The 17,036-nt window shown below is 40.0% G+C and overlaps 1 protein-coding gene across 2 annotated transcripts in view; it reads right to left on the bottom strand.

The window, feature by feature from the left end:
• LOC124721097 overlaps positions 1-17,036 on the bottom strand; it is a 654,343-nt gene that overhangs the window by 64,916 nt on the left and 572,391 nt on the right. Inside the window, exons 20-21 of one of the 2 annotated variants that reach the window (XM_047245918.1) lie at positions 14,071-14,326; positions 13,307-13,789 (exon numbers count right to left, since the gene is read on the bottom strand). In XM_047245918.1, coding sequence (XP_047101874.1) covers positions 13,779-13,789; positions 14,071-14,326 — 267 coding nt within the window. In that variant the 3' untranslated portion in view covers positions 13,307-13,778. Of the gene's footprint in view, positions 1-13,306; positions 13,790-14,070; positions 14,327-17,036 lie in introns of those variants that run through there. The other variant, XM_047245917.1, reaches the window with a different exon arrangement.

Genomic DNA, 17,036 nt, shown 5'->3' with positions numbered 1-17,036 from the left:
CATTGCCCTTGTACAGACCCTCTATATACTCCTTCCACCTTTCTGCTTTCCCTTCTTTGCTTAGAACTGGGTTTCCATCTGAGCTCTTGATATTCATACAAGTGGCTCTCTTTTCTCCAAAGGTTTCTTTAATTTCCTGTAGGCAGTATCTACCTTACCCCTTGTGAGATAAGCCTCTACATCCTTACATTTGTCCTCTAACCATCCCTGCTTAGCCATTTTGCACTTATATTTATGAGCTGACTGATTTCATTTGTAAATCGCTGATACTGAAGTCATAAGATACTACATTTCCAATTTTGTGAAGTGCATAATTTTTACAATTCTGAACATTTAAATAGAATAAAACCAGTACATGCATTCAGTTTTAGACTGATAAAATTGGAAGATATTGCTAATGTGTTGAAGAAGGTGAGGAAGAGATTGACTAATGATGTTTGTGTGTTGAATATAGAAATTTGAAAATTTTCATCAGGTCACCTAGCAGAACTGACACACATAGTCAATACATGGATACTGGAAGCACAGTTCCCAAGAGCACTGAAATATGTGAAAGTTACAGTAGGTTATAAGAATGTCTGGCTTTCAAGTTATGATAATTATATGCATGTATCAATAGTTCATATGCTATTGAAAGTAACTGAAGCTGTAAACATTTTGTATATTGCTTTGAAGATAACAAGATAATCAGTAATAGTAAGTTTGGTTACAGATGAGGCATGGATTTGGTTAAAGTTACTGTGGCATTTCTGGAGCAGTGAATTAAGTGATTAAATAGCAGATAATTGCTTCAGAGTGGGCCTTTAGATTTGTCTAAATTTTCTGACTTGGTGTTCAATGAGATATTACTAAATAAACTGCTGTTCAATGGCTTTAAAGAAAATGCTGTTGAATTAGTGACATCTTGTATAAGAATAAAATATATAAAGTTTTGTTATTGGCACTTGAGGTGCGTTTGGGAGTTCCTCAGGGTTCGGGACTTAGTTTAGTCTTACTTATTAACTATTATAATGAGTACTACCTCCCCCCCCCCCTCCCTTGTACCGTAGGTGCAACCACAGTGGAGGGGTATCTGTTGTATCTGTTGAGAGGCCAGACAAATGTGTGGTTTCTGAACAGGGGCAGCAGCCTTTTCAGTAGTTGCGAGGGCAACAGTCTGGATGATTGACTGGATTGGCCTTGCAACATTAACTAAAACAGCCTTGCTGAGTTGGTACTGTGAATGGTTGAAAGCAAAGGGAAACTACAGCCGTAATTTTTCCTGAGGGCATGCAGCCCTACTGTATGGTTATATTCCGGAGGTAAAATAGTCCCCCATTCATATCTCCGGATGGGGACTACTCAGGAGGACTTCATTATCAGGAGAAAGAAAACTGGTGTCCTACGTATCGGAGTGTAGAATGTCAGATCCTTTAGTCAGGCAGGTAGGTTAGAAAATTTAAAAAGAGAAATGGATAGGTTAAAGTTAGATATAATGGGAATTAGTGAAGTTTGGTGGTAGGGGAACAACACTTCTCGTCAGGTGAATACAGGGTTATAATTACAAAATCAAATAGTGGTAATGAGGAGTAGGTTTAATAATGAATAAAAAAATAGGAGTCCACACTCCTGTTTTTACTACTATGAACATCATAGTGAATGCATTATTGTAGCCAAGACAGACACAAAGCACATGCCTACCACAGCAGTATAAGTTTATATGGCAGCTAGCTCTGCAGATAATGAAGAGATTGATGAAATGTATGATAAGGTAAAAGAAATTATTCAGATAGTGAAGGGAGACGAAAATTTAATTGTCATGGGTGACTGGAATTCGATAGTAGGAAATGGAAAAGAAGGAAAAGTAGTAGGTGAATATGGAATGGAGGTAAGGAATGAAAGAGGAAACCATCTGGTAGAATTTTGCACAGAGCATAACTTAATCACAGCTAACACTTAGTTCAAGAATTATAAAAGAAGGTTGTATACACGGAAGAGACCTGGCAACACTGGAGGGTTTCAGATAGATTATATAATGGTAAGACAGGGATTTAGGAACCAGGTTTTAAATTGTAAGAATTTCCAGGGGCAGATGGGGACTGTATCGGGTATGAAATGTATATTAAAACTAAAGAAACTGCAAAAAGGTGGGAATTTAAGGATGTGGGACCTGGATAAACTGAAAGAACCAGAGGTTGTACAGAGTTTCAGAGAGAGCTTTAGGGAACAAGAATGGGGAAAGAAATACAGTAGAAGAAGAATGGGTAACTCTGAGAGATGAAATAGTGAAGGCAGCAGTGGATCAAGTAGGTAAAAAGACGAGGACTAGTAGGAATTCTTCGGTAACAGAAGAGATATTGAATTTAATTGATGAGAGGACAAAACATAAAAATACAGTAAATGAAGCAGGCAAAAGGGAATACAAACTTCTCAAAAATGAGATAGACAGGAAGTGGAAAATGGCTAAGCAGGGATGGCTAGAGGACAAATGTAAGGATGTAGAGACATGTATCACTAGGGGTAAGGTAGATACTGCCTACAGGAAAATTAAAGAAACCTTTGGAGAAAATAGAACCACTTGTATGAATATCAAGAGATCAGATGGAAACCCAATTCTAAGCAAAGAAGGGAAATCAGAAAGGTGGAAGGAGTATATAGAGGGTCTATACAAGTGTGATGTACTTGAGGACAATATTATGGAAATGGAAGAGGATGTAGATGAAGATGAAATGGGAGATATGATACTGCGTGAAGAGTTTGACAGTGCACTGGAAGATCTAAGTTGAAACAAGGCCCCGGGAGTAGACAACATTCCATTAGAACTACTGTTAGCCTTGGGAGAGCCAGCCCTGACAAAACTCTACCATCTGGTGAGCAAGGAGCCACCGTGGTGATGTCACACCCAGCCTCAACCTGATCAGCAGCAGCACAACATGTATCAGAAGACTGAGCAACATTCAACACTTCAGCCAAAGATGTATCCTTGCACTGTAGTGTGCACCGATGCACCTCCTTGTCAGGAACCAACCAAATGATGGCATCATGGACCATAAAATCGGTATTGATAAGAAACTGGCATTTTTGACTGAGGCCATGGAGTTGGGTCACCCAAGCCTGGTAAGACTGGTGGGGCTGTGTATGACAATGATAGCTATGGGTGCTGCAATGACATGTGTGCACAATGTGGCAAAATTCTACACATTTCATCAAATGAAAGTGATTCCCCTCAGCAGACCTGAGGGGAAATACGAGAAAGGAACAAAGTCTTACACATGTTTGTATCAGTGACACCAAAAGTGAGGAAATGTTGTCAAAATAACTTCCCATAAGCCTCCCAGCCTTTGACCACATCATTATAAATTCAAAAAGGTGGCAGGTACACCGATGGCACAGAATCCTGCATAGTCAATGTGGGTGACAAATTCATGATAGCACCAATAAGAGCCTGCTGCTGCTTAAGGAGAGATTTGAGCAGTGCCTCCATAGACATGACAACCAACAGAACAATAAAATATACTGAGCACATAGAAGTGAACACCAGACTCATCACCAATTGTGTCAGAATGCTAGACACAACTAATAGTGCTGCCACTGAGAACAAAAGTTTATTTATCCCCATTCAAGTAAACAACCAGCATAGAAACAGTACAATAAGCAGGAGAACACAGTTGGAGAAGGAGCATCGGCTGCACTTTCTTTACATAAGGAAGGCTCTGGTAGGCAGCATGGTGGATGTCATGCTGGGTGCACTAGTTTTGTGACCCACTGTGGGTGGCCTCTGTTGGCTGGCCCTGCAGCTGCACACACACACACACACACACACACACACACACACACACACACACACTCGATTACTCTTTATGTGCACAACTTTTTGTCTTCCTCTACTTCTGGCACATGCCATAGTGATGTAATCTACAGTAGTTCTCCTTGATGTGGATTACACATTTTAAGATGTGTAACAGTGATAGTGTCACAATATTTAGTTTTCTGAAGCTAGGTCTACAATGTGCTCTTGCTGCTGTGCTGAAAACTCTCATAATTGCCTTTCTTTATAATTTAAATACATTGGTTGGAATCATCTGATGGTCACACAGAAAGGTATCATATGCTATATACTTTTATCACTAGAATTCTAATGAGAAGTTATGTTATCTGGAGGGTAAATATACTTTTACTAATTTCACATTTTCATGGTGATTATCCCAAGATATTTTTGAATTAATTACTCTCCCAAGGAAATTTGCATTACTTAATTCCTGTTCCAATTGTGTTTTATGATTTCACATAATATGGAGATTCTTTGCTCTATCTTGATTGATACAGGAGTTTACATTACACAAAACTTCAACCCTATCAGTAGGGTGATGTATTTCATATTTCAACACAAGCACTGTTTGTGATGTAATGCAGATGGCTAGATCAACATCAAATAAATAATCGTAAGTAGGCAATCCATTCTCTTATATCAGAACTCATTGTTGTTGTTGTTGTTGTTGTTGTTGTAGTCTTCAGTCCAGAGACTGGTTTGATGCAGCTCTCCATGCTACTCTATCCTCTGCAAGCTTTTTCATCTCCCAGTACCTACTGCAACCTACAACCTTCTGAATCTGCTTAGTGTATGCATCTCTTGGTCTCCCTCTACAATTTTTACCCTCCAGGCTGCCTTCCAATACTAAATTGGTGATCCCTTGATGCCTCAGAACATCTGCTACCAACCGATCCCTTCTTCTAGTCAAGTTGTGCCACAAATTTCTCTTCTCCCCAATTCTGTTCAGTACCTCCACATTAGTTATGTGATCTATCCATCTAATTTTCAGCATTCTTCTGTAGCACCACATATTGAAAGCTTCTATTCTCTTCTTGTCTAAACTATTTATCAGCCATGTTTCACCTCCATACATGGCTACACTCCATACAAATACTTTCAGAAATGACTTCCCGACACTTAAATCTGTACTCGATGTTAACAAATTTCTCTTCTTCAGAAACGCTTTCCTTGCCATTGCCAGTCCACGTTTTATATCCTCTCTACTTTGACTATCATCAGTCATTTTTCTCCCAAATAGCAAAACTCATCTCCTGGTCAAGTGTCTCATTTCCTAAACTAATTCCTTCAGCATCACCCATTTTGCTTTTGTTGATGTTCATCTTATATCCTCCTTTCAAGACACTATCCATTCTGTTCAACTGCTCTTCCAGGTCCTTTGCTGTCTCTGACAGAATTAAAATGTTATCAGCAAACCTCAAAGTTTTTATTTCTTATCCATAGATTTTAATTCCTACTCTAAATTTTTGTTTTGTTTCCTTTACTGTTTGCTCAGTATGCAGATTGAATAACATCAGGGATAGGCTACAACCCTGCCTCACTCCCTTCCCAACCACTGTTTCCCTTTCATGACTCTCGACTGCCACCTGGTTTTTGTACAAATTTTAAATAGCCTTTCACTCCCTGCCACCTTCAGAATTTGAAAGAGAGTATTCTAGTTAACATTGGCAAAAGCTTTCTCTAAGTCTACAAATGCTAGAAACATAGGTTTGCCTTTCCTTAATCTATCTTCTAAGATAAGTCATAGGGTCAGTATTGCCTCACATGTTCCAACATTTCTATGGAATCCAAACTGATCTTCCATGAGGTTGGCTTCTACCAGTTTTTCAATTCATCTGTAAAGAATTCATGTTAGTATTTTGCAGCCGTGACTTATTAAACTAATAATTTGGTAATTTTCACATCTGTCAACACCTGCTTTCTTTGGGATTGGAATTATTATATTTGTCTTGAAGTCTGATGGTATTTCGCTTGTCTCATTTGGTTGGTTCCTGACAAGGAGGTGCATCAGTGGAAGGACACATCTTTGGCTGAAGTGTTGAATGTTGCTCAGTCTTTTGACACATGTTGTGCTGCTGCTGATCAGGTTGAAGCTTGGTGTGACATCACCATGGAGGCTGCTGTTACTGGGCATCAGGCCTCAGTAAGTTCTTCGGGGGAGGATGACATGGTAGCCATACAAACATGGCCTCCATGCCACACTGGACAGCAATGTATCAAACAACAACAACAATCATTGCAGAAGCAGCCCTTGGTGCTCCATCTTCCCTGTACTGTTTTGTGCAACATGACAGGGTCATGTACTTTAAATACTGGGCGACTTCAGTAACTGCAGGAAAAAAGGATATATAGCTTTAGAGTGTCATTCCCCACCCTCTCCTGCAGATATGGACATGGATGTTAATTGTATGTCACCAGTGCTTATGAATAGTAACAAACTGTTTGTTGAAGCCTGAGTGATGGACAAAGTGTTCAGAATACAACTGGACATGGGTGCAGTTGTGGCATTGCTGACTTCACAAACTTACATTGACTGGAGATCTCCAGCATTGTCTCCAGCTCCTTGATTTTGATGAGCTACAACAAGCAGCATATTCCACTTGTGGGTCAATTTACGACTCCCACTGTGTGTAAATCTGTGGTCTGTTCTTTGACTCTTGCAATAGTGGACAAAGCTGGTGCCAACAGTTTGTTCAACCTGGTTGATTTCAGTGCTCTTTGTTTTTCCATTGTGGATGCAACACACCTCATTTCTGACCAGATCCATTACCAGCTGTTAAATTTCCTGTATTCTGAGTTCTCATCTCTTTTTTCAGATGGGTTATGTAGCGCCACTAATTTTATGACCCACATTACCTTGAAACCTAAAGCATGATGATGTTTTTCCTTTGCATGCCCTGTTCCAGTGGCTTTGTGTGATCAAGTGAAATCAGAATTGAACAGGCTGATATCACTGGGGGTCATCAACCTATTACATCAAGTGAATAGTCTAATCCCACTTGTGATTGTTAAAAAACAGAATGGTCAGCTTCAATTCTGCGGAGCCCTGTAAGTTTCAATTAATGCCCAGTCTATCAATGACACCTGCTCTTTGCCCCATCTGGATGAGTTATTGGCCTAACTCTCCAGGGGACAGTTTCTCTGTAAAACTGATTTATCTGAAGCCTACTTACGTGTTCTGTTAGATGAGGATTTGGAAAGGTTCCACATAATTAACACACACTTCAGGCTATACCAATATCAGCACCTTCCATTTGGTATGTCTAGCATCCCAGTGATTTTTCAATATTTTCTTGAAGAATTGATGATGTCTGCTATGGGGTGCATCAACTATCTTGGTGACACTGTTGTGATGGGTACATTCATGAAAGAGCATTTATGCAACTTATACTCCTTGTTAACAGCTTACATACTGCAGGGTTGTAATGCAATCTGGCCAAGTCCCACTTTTTTCAGCCATCAATTGTGTGTTTGAGGTCTGAGATGTCTCAGGATGGTGTAAAGCCTTTATTTCATCATCTCACAGCTCTGTCTCTTCCTTCCAGTGTCAAAGAACTCCAAGAATTTTTAGGGAAAATTGTCTACTATCACAAATTCATTCTGGGTGTGGTCACATAGGGCCATCCTCTCTATCAACTGCTTCACAAGGATGTTCCTTTCCAGTGGATACCAGCCTATGAGTACATATTTATGTTTTTGAAATCTAAATTACATTCTGCTCCTTGTTTGGCTACCTTACATCCTGGCCGCACCTGGTCTTGGCTACAGATGCCTCTCAGTATGGCCTTGGGGCCACTCTTGCACATTGCTATGGGGATGGTTATGAATGTCCGATAGCTTACACATCAAAAACGCTTAACTCTGTTCAGCAGTGATACTCCCAGGTTGAAAATGAAGTGCTTGCCTTTGTCTGTGCTGCAAAAAATTTCATGTGTTCTTATATGTGAGCAAGTTCTAGCTCATTACAGACTGCAAGCCCTTGGTTTTGTTGTTTAATCCTTCAACCTCATTGCCTGACAAAGGAGAACATTGCCTTCAGTGTTGTGCCTTGTTTCTTTGTCACTACAACTATGATATAAATTTTCAGCCAACAGGACAGCATGCCAGTGCTGATGTGCTGTCCCATCTTCCAATGGGGTTGGATCCTACATTTGATGAGGACGAGCTCATTTGTTTTGACTTAGATGTTGAGGGCCAAAGTACTGTGGAAGGGTTTCCTATTATGGACTCCTAGATCACAGCTGCTATTGCTGCTCATCCAGTTTTGTGCCAAGTTGCCCACCTCGTTCAGCACGGCTGGCCTTTGTCACTATCTTTTGATGTTTGATGATATTGTTATCATAGCGACAGACAGTCTGTTGCTCAGAATTGTAATTCTGACTGCCCTGTGGTAGGATGTGCTTCAGCTCCTACATCTCAGACATTGGGAAGTCTCGTGTACCAAGTCATTGCCCTGTTGACATGTGTTTTGGCCTGGCAGCTTGTTCTCAGTGAACTACACAACAGACATTGTTGCAGGTGATGCACTTTCCGTAGCCCACACTGCAGCATCTGCGGGAATGTGTACATGTTGATTTCGCCGGACCCTTCCTAAATTCTTACTGGTTGTTGGTTGTTGATGCTTTCTCAAACTTTCCATATGTTTTCTGCTGTCCTTTCATGTCAGTGGTGGCTACAATTCGGGCCCACTCAAAATTTTTTTCTGTTGAAGGATTGCCTTATAAGCTTGTGATGGACAATGGACCACAGTTTGTGTCTCAGACCTTCCACAATTTCTGTGCCCACCAAGGCATTTGTCATGTGACTGCTCCTCCTATCCTCCTTCAATCTAATGTGAGGTGGAATAGCTTATCTGCACATTCTACGTTCAATTGAAGAAGTACACTGCGGACTCTTCACCTCTCGAATTCCTACAGGTTAATGATGGTGGGGGATCGGAGTCCAGCCGAGATGCTCTGTGGTTGCCAGCCCTGTACCCTTCTGGATTTGTTCATACCACCCCACCAGCGTCTGTTTTTGCAGCCCTCGTTACTGTTCACTCCTCACTCTGCAGTCTGGGATCAGCGATTTGGCCACCATACAAAGTGGATCCAAAGTCCACAGTCGCTACGGCCACTACCAGTGACGGGGTGGTCACAAACCAAACCAGCTGTGTCATCATGCCATGATGGGGGCTGAAGATCCTACACCACCACAACCTACACCTCATCCTTCTGAACCTATAACTGCCTGTCAGAGCATCCCTGCTGTGAGGGTGGATCCACCCTCCTCGTGGATGTCACCACCACCTGCTTCTCCTCCGGGGTCGGGCCCCAGTGCGTGCTGCCGCCCCTTCCTGTGATGCTTCACACCTACCTGTGCTTCTGCCACCATTTGGGCTGGAGCCGTCAGGTCCTTACCCGACAGCATCCTCAGCACCACCACATGAGTGGCTGGCACCTTCACTAACAGTGTAGTTCGATCACATCGGGTACACAGACACCGAGACATCACCTGCGCCCTCATCGCCAATCGTCCCTTGTGATACTTCGTGGGGTGACAGTCACTCCACGTGTCCACAGATGCATCATTTCTGCCCCTACTCACCAGTTCCAGCCCAGAATCTCCTGCCACTGCTGCTCTCATCACCTGTGGTAGCTACTGCAGAGGCCACGGATGTGTCTACGGTTGCCCTGATGCCTGCATCAGAGGAGCATACTTTTCCCAAGAAGGGAGGGGTGCTATAACCCTGTACACAAAAGCTGGATACATGTGTGACATCAGGTCACTGGTGTGTTACAATTCAAATAGTGAACCAAAAGCGACTGTGTGAGCCAGTTACCAGAGGCTGCCTGTGATGTGTCACAAGGCTAGGGCACATGGCATGACATCCACTGCGCCACCTACTGGAGCCCTCGTCTACATAAAGACACTGCAGCTGGTGTCTTTCTAAAATTGTCTTCTACTGCTTACTGTACAGTTTGTATGTTCATCATTTACTTGAATGTGGATAAATAAACTTTTATTCTTAGGGGCCCCACTATTGGTTGTGTCTAGTATTAAACTGAAGGGGGGAGGGGGTAGGAAAGAAAGAAAAGAAAAGGAACTAATGACATCAGCTGCATTGGGACTCAGCAGTGATAAGTGAAAATGTGTGCTGGACTGGGACTTGAGCCCTGGATCTCCTGCTTTCCTACTCACTGGGCAGCTGCATTAACTACTGCACCACCTGAACACAGGGTTTATCAGAAATTTGTGGACTATCTTGGCACACTCCCTGGCTGACTCAAATTCCAACCTAGTGGCACCTGCTATAGTCCCTGTCTGTGTCCTCCACACTTGCTAATTTTATATTCCCACTGGAGGTTGAAGGTACTGAAGGTTGTGGATTCACTTCGCGTTGAGGGAAATCAGTAATAAGAAGGCATGGTGTCTGTTCTTTTGGATATGTCTGAATGAACAGGCACCACACATTCAACCCTTCCTTCCCTGTGAAGGGGTTAGGAAGAGGGGTATCAATTTTTGAAGGGCTCCTAGACCTATGACTAATTACTATTCACAGTCATGTGAATGAGTGGTAAATGGTATCAACAAGGGATAATAGTACTTGAGGTACATTTGGTGTCTTTGGTACAGCAAGTAACTCATCCTGCTCCTGAGCACAGAATACACATGGGGGCAGAGTTGTGGTTAGTGCAATGTTTTACAGAATAGTAAATAGTAACTGTTAATGAAGCTTGGTGATTCTATTTTAATTTTTGGATCTGCTATGCTCCAAGGATTATAGGTTCCCATTAAGATCTTAAGTACTTAACACTTAACAAAGTGATTTCCTTTATGACAGGAGAAAAACCTAGCACAAAATTATGGAGTAAATTACTTATTATCTGAAGTTACTTGGAACTTTTGAGCCTCAGACTTTTTTCTGTGTTTATGATTACTAAGAAACACACATTACAGACTCAAAATAGTGGCCATTTATGGCAAAGGCAGACTATTTACACTGCTATTGAAACAAGGAAACTAAATGTAACATGATATGGTAGTTATAGTAGGCACAAAACAAAGTATTACACAACACTGGTTGACTTTGTATGAGCAATGCCTGAGTCACAATCATGTAGTTTCAAACACTTCCTTAGAACAAACTGATCAGTGATTAGAGGAAGAGGTGAAAATATTGCATCAATTACATTGGGATGAGGAGAAATAGTTTTCCAAACCAGATACTGCTGCTGTAATTTGTAGAATGTGCAACTCTAACTCACAATATTTGATTTTTCTACAAAACATATTCTGAAAGACACTTGAAAACTTCCAAAAATTCTCAAAAATATACCTGAAACCAAATTTGAAACATTTTCCTTGACTAGTTTATGTTCCTTTTTTTTGCAGTAACAGTATAGGTAAACTTATTTGTGGTATGAAAATGTAATTCCTGCTCTCAAGAGTACAAGTCTAGCATCTTAACCAATGTGCCACCTCAATTGGTATGAATGGAACAGAAGACAACAGAGCACTGCAGTGGTCTTCACTCAGTTGTAGTGTGTGATAGAGAGGGCAAACAGACTTTACATAATTTTGCAGAAGAAGTTGTAGTAAACTAAACTACACTGAAAAATGATAAAGCAACCTACTGTGCCATATATGGCCATGTGGGTCTCACTTGAACTGTTCCTTGGTTGTGAATCTGCACTCTGTTCAGCCTCAATGCACTTTTCTCTCACCCTACTACACCTTAAGCTGTGTTTTACTGTAGTACACCACCATGCTTCCTTATGTGTGTGGAAGGGCAAACCACCTGTTGGATTGCGGTCAACAAGTGCTCACTCACACGAGGACAAGTGAGGGAAGTGAATGAGGGAACTGCCAGTTTCCTGGAGTCAAGTCATGTGGAAAGCGAATGGTGGGAATGAGTGCCACTCACTTGGCTTTGCCACACAGATGCAATGCTCTAATAGAAGTATTGTTCGTAAATGAATACTTCTGAATTGATATAAAGTGGATACATGTTTGTTTATCTGATTTCCATGATTTTACCATGTTATTTCAAATGGTTCTTACAAATAGACCATAGCAGACACCTTTTCCTTAACTTGCTTATCATTAAAGTTTCTGAAATTGAGTAAGTTCTTATGATGTATGTTTATTATTATTATTATTATTATTGTTGTTGTTGTTGTTGTTGTTGTTGCTGTTGTTGTTACAGCTCTAATTTCCATTTTTATCCTGAAAATTCATTGATAGTGATTTTACTATTCAAAATTTTTTAAAGTTTGTTAATATCGTGATGTATTCCACAAATCTGTGCCATCAACACAAAAGTCCAGCTGGGGGACAGGGAGGGATTACTTTGAAATGCCATCTGCTGGTAAGAAAATGGAACTATTCCTCCAGCAATATTTTCAGTACATTTGTCCCATAGCTTATTTACTGAGTGATAGTGTGACACCAGCTGCTGTTGTGATGAGCTACTTTATTTGTTCATTGGCAGAATGATTCATTTTAGCAGATACTGGTTGTTCAACATTTTAGAAATAATATTTTTTCATTATTAAAAATGTTCCACTTCTCTCTGCGTATTTCTCTAAAAACCACAATGTTCTACTGGGAATATATTTTGAGTTTTAGTTCTTGAACTTTTTGATCACTCAATACAAAATCTGTCTGTATTTCACTTGTAATGTTGTGTTGCAGATAAGAAATCCTCCTCATATTTCTTCTTCTCTTGGTTCTTCTTCATCAATGAAAATAGCTTTTTGTTCCAAAAATGTGAGATTTCACAACCTTTACATGTTCCTGTTGACTGGATGAAATGTGTCATTGCAGAAGCTAGTTCTACTTTACATACTGCAGCCACTATGAATCATCAGTTTAGATTACTTTTTCATGAAATGGTACTCTGTAGAGGCATCATCTCTCATTTTCTTCACTGTTTTTGTACCCATGACTCTTGTTATCTAGACCTGTCACTTTCATTACTGGAGGCTGTGTTATTAACTGATAATTCTAGTGGACTGGACATTCAACTGTGCCTCTATAGTTTCTTTTGTCCAGCATACTGAGCAGTTTTCTCTTGAAATCAGTCCAGAATATTTGTTGCTATAATTTTGTAGAAGTTCTTCCAGTTTTTTGTTTACTCCTTATCCCAAATGTGGAAACATTTACTATTAAACTTTGAGAATGAAGAATATTTATTAGCCACTGGTCATTTTGCAGTGTTTTGTTATTGTTACATAAACGTACAGAATGTAATAATATGGCAGATTAGAATAAAACATCTGAAAACCTAATTTTATCATTGTATGTCTCAAAGAGGTCTTTAATGTTGTGTAATGAATTCTCTGATAGCTAGATGTACGATTTTACTTTCAAATTTCTATGTAGCATAGACTGAGCAGTGATTCTTGTTCCTTCTGTAGTGCTAAAAGAGATAAATATCTGCTTATGGAGAATAAAAAGTGTTCTCTTAAATTATTAAATTTATTTCTGAGCAGTTGAATTTATTATTTTTGAGTGACTGTGATCAGTTTCAAACCAAAGAAGGCTTCATTGGTGTATTTAATGTCTGCAAATATACCAGGTCATCATAAAGCAGCACAACAGCATTGCCATACCAAATGGTGCTGCTTTACGATTAAGTTGTACACTTACAAATGCATAATACATTGCTTACCACACTATGTGCCTGAAGATGAAGCCTTCTGGGCTTTCATATCAATGGAAAATGGTAAAAAGTAATAAATACTGTTGATTGGAGATAGAAAATGTCAATAAAAGAGAATAAATTCTTCCTATTCTCTGTCATAACCAGAGATTGACAATTTGTGATACATTCTGAGTGGTCTCCCTCTGTGCAAATTCCCTTTTTTGGACAACATGTACCTTGGCATATCTGAGTAAGCCATAACTTTAATTGTATGTAGGTGAACTTTCTCCCAGTCAACAAGTTATTTAACAGAGAGCAATGAAACATATGTGTACAATTGCCCTATTGTAAGCCTGAAAGAAAAAGAAGACAACTGTGATCCATACGTCAAGTCTTGTAATTTATACAATCAATTTGCTATATTTAAAATGTTTGTGAAGTGAGAGGAATGTCTCCATACAAGCAACATATTCGTATGTAATGTCTTCATTCCACTGTAGGTTATATATCTGAGAGTATTATTCATATTTGAATATCTAATGGTATCATTTCAGAATTTTTATTCCTAATAAACTTAGCTGTTTTATACGTTTTAATTTTAAATGCTAGTTTTGAAGCCAGTGATATTACTTACCAATCCATCCCAACTTCAGGCCCAGCTGCACATGCAGTGGGAAGTGTGTATTTATAAGCCATGGCTCAATATGTGGCTTCAGATGGGGTATAAGAAAATCATCATCATTGATATACAATGTAACATCTGAATCAGGACCTTCTGGTACTTCAATTACTATTTTTATGGTGGAACCCAATTTTTTAAATAGGAATGATTTTATCCATTGAAGTGAAGAATGATTATCCTGTTCAGCAGCAACTGCCTGTGAACTGACCTACAAGAAAAATGACAGAATGTAAGAAAAAATATAAAGCATCTAAATTTATGTGAAGTGTGCAGTTTGGCAGAGCCTTCCTGTGGAGAAATGAAGATTGACAGTTTCTTTTCTGCCTGAAAATTAAAACAAATTCCATTTCATTCGCAACTACACACATCAAAAAATGTTTTGCACCACCCCGGTTCCCAGAACTCCTGAAGATAGATGTTGACTGTGGATATCGTATCACAGACACAGTCCCTTTGACTGTTCACAAATGTCACTAATCCCACCCAAAGATGTAAACAACCATGCATGAGCGGCGCCTATTAGATGGAGGGGGTCTGACAGCCGATCAGTTCCAGTCATTCCACCAGGGAGGAGGTGCATGGTTCATGTTGTCCGTAGTTCAGCCATGTCTAGACAGTCAATACTGTGGTTTGATCATGTCTGCATTGTTACTTTGTGCCAGGAAGAGCTCTCAACAAGGGACATGTCCAGGTGTCTCGGAGTGAACCAAAGCGATGTTGTTCGGACATGGAGGAGATACAGAGATACACTGAGAAAGGAACTGTCGATGACATGCCTCGCCCGAGGGCTATTACTGCAGTGGATGATTGCTACCTATGGATTATGGCTTGGAGGAAACCTGACAGCAACACCACCATTTTGAATAATGCTTTTTGTGCACCCACAGGACATCATGTTATGACTCAAACTGTGTGCAATAGGCTGCATGATGCACAACTTCACTCCAAACGTCCATGGTGAGGTCCATCTTTGCAACCACAACACCATGCAGTGTGGTACAGATGGGCCCAACAACATGCTGAATGGACTGCTTAGGGTTGGCATCATGTTCTCTTTACCGATGAGTGTCACATATGCCTTTAACGAGATAATCATCAGAGATGTGTTTGGAGGTAACTCAGTCAGGCTGAACACCTTAGACACACAGTCCAGTGAGAACAGCAAGGTGGAGGTTCCCTGCTGTTTTGGGGGGTATTTTGTGAGGCTGATATATGCCGCTGGTGGTCATGGAAGGCGCCGTAACAGCTGTATGATATGTGAATGTCATCCTTCGACCAATAGTGCAACCATATTGGCAGCATAGTGGCAAGGCATTAGTCTTCATGGATGACAATTCATACCCCCATTGTGCACATCTTGTAAATGACTTCCTTCAGGATAATGACATTGTTTGGCTAGAGTGGCCAGCATGTTCTCCAGACATGAACCCTATCAAACATGCCTGGAATAGATTGAAAAGGGCTGGATGACATGACCCACCAACCACTCTGAGGGATCCATGCCGAAACACTGTTCAGGAGTGGGACAATCTGGGCCAACAGTGCCTTAATGAACTTGTGGATAGTATGCCATGACGAATACAGGCCTGCATCAATGCAAGAGGATGTACAACTGGGTATTAGAGGTATCGGTGTGTACAGCAATCTGGACCACCACCTCTGAAGGTCTCACTGTATTGTGGTAGAACATGCAATGTGTGGTTTTCATGACCAATAAAAAGGGTGGAAATGATGTTTGTGTTGATATCTATTCCAATTTTCTGTACAGGTTCTGGAACTCTCAGAACCGAGGTGATGCAAAACTTGTTTTTGATGTGTATATATAAAGCAGAAGATTAAACTTTATTTGTTGTTGTAAAATTTAGAAGTAAAGCAAACAGTGGGACTAGTGTATTTTAGGCTTCAAGTTTTAAATGATTTGTGCAAATTCCAGAATTCAATGTACCAGAATTAAGGAGGAAAAGGCAGAAAAACAAGTTTACTTCTGTAAATGGTACTATAGAAATGGAAAGGTCACATAGAACCTGGAGTCAAGGGAACCATAAGAAGGCAAAGTGAAAAGTTCTTAATCTGGTAGTGAAAGTTTGTTATTCAGATAAAAATCCACTTATTTCCCAATTTACTGCCCAGTTAATTCAATATACATCTACCAATGTTTTTATAGTGAATATATTCAATCCATCAAGTGTCATTCTGCATTGTTGTTAAGATCTTCAGCCTAAAGCCTGGTTTGATGTAGCTCTTCTGTGAAATTACTGGAATCTACTTGCACTTGAACCTGTTTACCATAGTCAAGCATAGATATTCCTTCACAAATTTTTTCCCTACACATTTCCTTCCATTATTAAATTAACTATTTCTTGGTGCCTCATGGTAAGTGTCATCAGACTAATCCTTCTTTTAGACAGGTGGACGCATTTGTGGAGTTCCCCAAGGAAGTATACCTGGACCATTCTTGTTCATAGTATATATTAATGATATAACACAGCCACAAAACTCCAAACTATTGAACTATGCTGATTATACATCTTTTATTAGCTGGGGCTGTACAGAGCGGGCAGCATTCCAAAGCAACAAAGAGAACTTTGAAATGATCACAGAGTATCTAACAGTGAATAAGCTTACACTGAATAAGGACAAGACTGTAGTAATAAAGTTCTTACTACATTTTACTAATACTCATACTCAATCACGCTTACACTGAATAAGGACAAGACTGTAGTAATAAAGTTCTTACTACATTTTACTAATACTCATACTCAATCACTTTCTACAGTTGAAACATCTGACAAACATAAGTTTTTAGGCATATTGATTGATGAACATCTCACTTGGAAAGAGCATATCAACTCCACCTGTAAAAAGGTTTCTAGTAATATTTACTTACTAAAACATCTTGCAAATATAGTAGCTCCCCT

The sequence above is a fragment of the Schistocerca piceifrons genome, chromosome X (assembly GCF_021461385.2).
Source record: "Schistocerca piceifrons isolate TAMUIC-IGC-003096 chromosome X, iqSchPice1.1, whole genome shotgun sequence".
Lineage (NCBI taxonomy): Eukaryota > Metazoa > Arthropoda > Insecta > Orthoptera > Acrididae > Schistocerca > Schistocerca piceifrons.
The sequence above is the reverse complement of the archived record's forward strand: the minus strand, read 5'-3'. Positions and strand labels throughout refer to the sequence as shown.